Source organism: Peromyscus leucopus, chromosome X (genome assembly GCF_004664715.2).
Source record: "Peromyscus leucopus breed LL Stock chromosome X, UCI_PerLeu_2.1, whole genome shotgun sequence".
Lineage (NCBI taxonomy): Eukaryota > Metazoa > Chordata > Mammalia > Rodentia > Cricetidae > Peromyscus > Peromyscus leucopus.
This window is the reverse complement of record NC_051083.1, coordinates 90870780-90873303: the sequence shown is the minus strand read 5'-3', so window position 1 is coordinate 90873303 and position 2524 is coordinate 90870780. Positions and strand designations below refer to the sequence as shown.

The following is a 2524-nucleotide window of genomic DNA, read 5'->3' as shown; positions in this document are numbered from 1 at the left end:
CTGATTGCCCCCATCACCCCCAGTTTACTTATGTAGATATCCTCTGTTTCATCTTCCCAGAGTGATCCATGAGTTCCCCTTAGGGTCCTCCTTGTTTCCTAGCTCATGAACTGCCTTATTAGAGCCCATTCCCTGTGGTGCAATGCCTTATTCTGCCTCGTTTCTATGATAACACTTGTGAAGAGGGAGATTCGCTAAGTCTACAGAACTTAGATCATGGAAATTAACAGAGAAGTCTGTCATTTTATCACAAACATGAGCTCCTTGTCAGGACCTTCTTTGATAAAGAACAGGCCTAAAACAAAACTCCAGGTTGTTGTATAGTCTAATTTTTTTTTATTATTGCCACCAGAGGGGTTTCGGAGAAATTTCAAGTTAAAATGCATCTTACATCTCAGGTTATCCCTCCTATCAGTCTTATCTACAATGTTGTTCAGAGAGCAGTTAGGAGCCTCACTTCATAGAAGAGACACACAAAGTTCAATGACTTGAGAAGAAGGTTTTGTTTTAATGTGTCCTTTAGAGGTTTTTTTAAGTGCTTCTTTCCTATACTAAAGAAGAATTATTCTCAGCAAATATTGCAAGACAGCTAAGTTCTACTTCCTTAAGACAGCATGTTTTGACATCCCCGAAAGTTGCAAAGCAGAAGAAAAGCAGGCATCAGGCAAACTCAACTCAAAATGCTAACAATGCCTATGATGCAACCTGGAATGATTGCTAACTACAAATTAAACTCCTGAGACCAGCACACCATGGAAGACTATTGAACATGAGTTAAGTACAGAGAGCTGCTCTCCAGAACTGCTTTTTCAAACATTAAAAAGTTAATTGAGCATTATTTTTGGGAGGGAGAAGATGTATGAAGATGGATTAGAAGATTCTACACATAGGGAAAACATTCTAATTAAGAGACTTTAAAAGATATTGTAGATGTTTATTTGATACTAGCAACGTGGTCAGTTATCATAAAGTATTTCTCTTCATCACAAAATAGTAAGGATTTTAAAAATCCAAAGGGACAAATCTAGAAGCTTTTACACAATTTTTTGAACCGAGCCCTAATTCTCCTAAAAAGGGTCTCCAAAATCTGGAGTAGAATTATCATACTCCATAATGAAATGCTTGAGTTCTTCAACACGTTGCTCACCTATTTCATGCAAACTCTGCTTCATTGCAAACTGTATAGATTTTTCTAATGAACGATCCTTTTCAACCAGCCTTTCCACCACCATCCCGAAAATTTCACAGACTTGTCGGTAAACCTTCTCAATCTCAGTGATTTTTGATGCAATCGCTTTTGAGCGAATGCTAAGCTGGCTGTCTTCACACAATTCTGGGCCAGCTGTTGTGTTTGACTCGGGTTCTTCTGTCTGGTTGATACGAAATGGTTCCTTGGATCCCATCTCAAACACGGAAATTTCAGCCAAGTTATTTTCTTCTGAGTCTTTGGGATTTTCATTAGCCCTCTTGCTTGCAGCATCAGCCTGTTCCTTCTCAGTCAGCCGGCTGTGGCTTTTTAACACCTTGGATGAAGAACTTGAGGGCACAGTATCTCTTGATGTTTTCAAAAACTGGATGGCTCTCTCTTTACATCTACGTCGAGACTGATGGAAGGAGCGCATCCTGCTTCTACTGCTGAGACTGGATCCAAATCTGCTGTGTAGGGAGTCCTTCCCGCCCACACGGGATTCTCTCAAAAAAGGAGCGCCCCGTTTATGGGGAGAGCGTTGTCTTGAATAATGGGAAGAATAGAAACGTTTTCTGATAAAGCCGTTTCTCATGGCCCTGTATTGAGGCTGTTGCCTTGTGGAATACTCATCTCTTGACCATCGGTAGCCATAATGGCCTCTTTTGTAGGGTGGGGCTCTTCTTGGATCCTGAGTAAAACAGCGGCCCTCGTCCCATTCTTGGCAATCAATGTGCCAGTAGTATCTACTGTAGCCTGCTTCGTTGGATCTGGGTAGAAGAGATGATCTCTTGTCTCCCAGAGGCGGTCTCTTTGGCACATTAATTAATCTATGGTTGCCATCACGGGGATGGCTCCAAGGAGGCGCATGTTTTCCTGGAAGTCGCTTGTACTCATACCATCCCTGCGCTTGTTTTCCTGGAAATCGCTTGTAGTCACACCATCCCTCAGACCACATCTCAACTCTTGTGGAAGCCACTGTACTTCGAACAGAAATGCGTACTTCCCTTCAATTTCCAACCATACTGATGGCTCAGCTCAAGAATCTGTTATTGTCTAAAAATTCGTCATCAGAACTCTCCAACACGTACGTTCCACAGATGCTGCTGAAACTGCACCAACAGCTCTCTAATTAGACTTAGGCCTACTCAACAGCACGGAAATCATGCCTGGTCCCTTGAAAGCTCGGAAATTAGCTGGGGCTAATGAGTTCATGCATCATAGAGGAGAATGCAGTACCACCACTTGACTAAATCAGTACAATTCCTAAGTGAATCCCACTTACTACAAAAAAGTGTAGCTCTCACCCCTCACCAAAAAAAGCTTCTCTTTGCAACA

General features: G+C 42.0%; 1 protein-coding gene across 1 annotated transcript; it reads right to left on the bottom strand.

Moving 5' to 3' along the window:
* Positions 1–920: 920 nt before the first annotated feature.
* On the bottom strand, positions 921–2272 carry LOC114710483 (periphilin-1-like). The gene has a single exon (XM_037198993.1). It carries the CDS (start codon positions 2142–2144, stop codon positions 1068–1070), a length of 1077 nt encoding a protein of 358 aa, XP_037054888.1. The 5' UTR covers positions 2145–2272; the 3' UTR covers positions 921–1067.
* Positions 2273–2524: the final 252 nt, after the last annotated feature.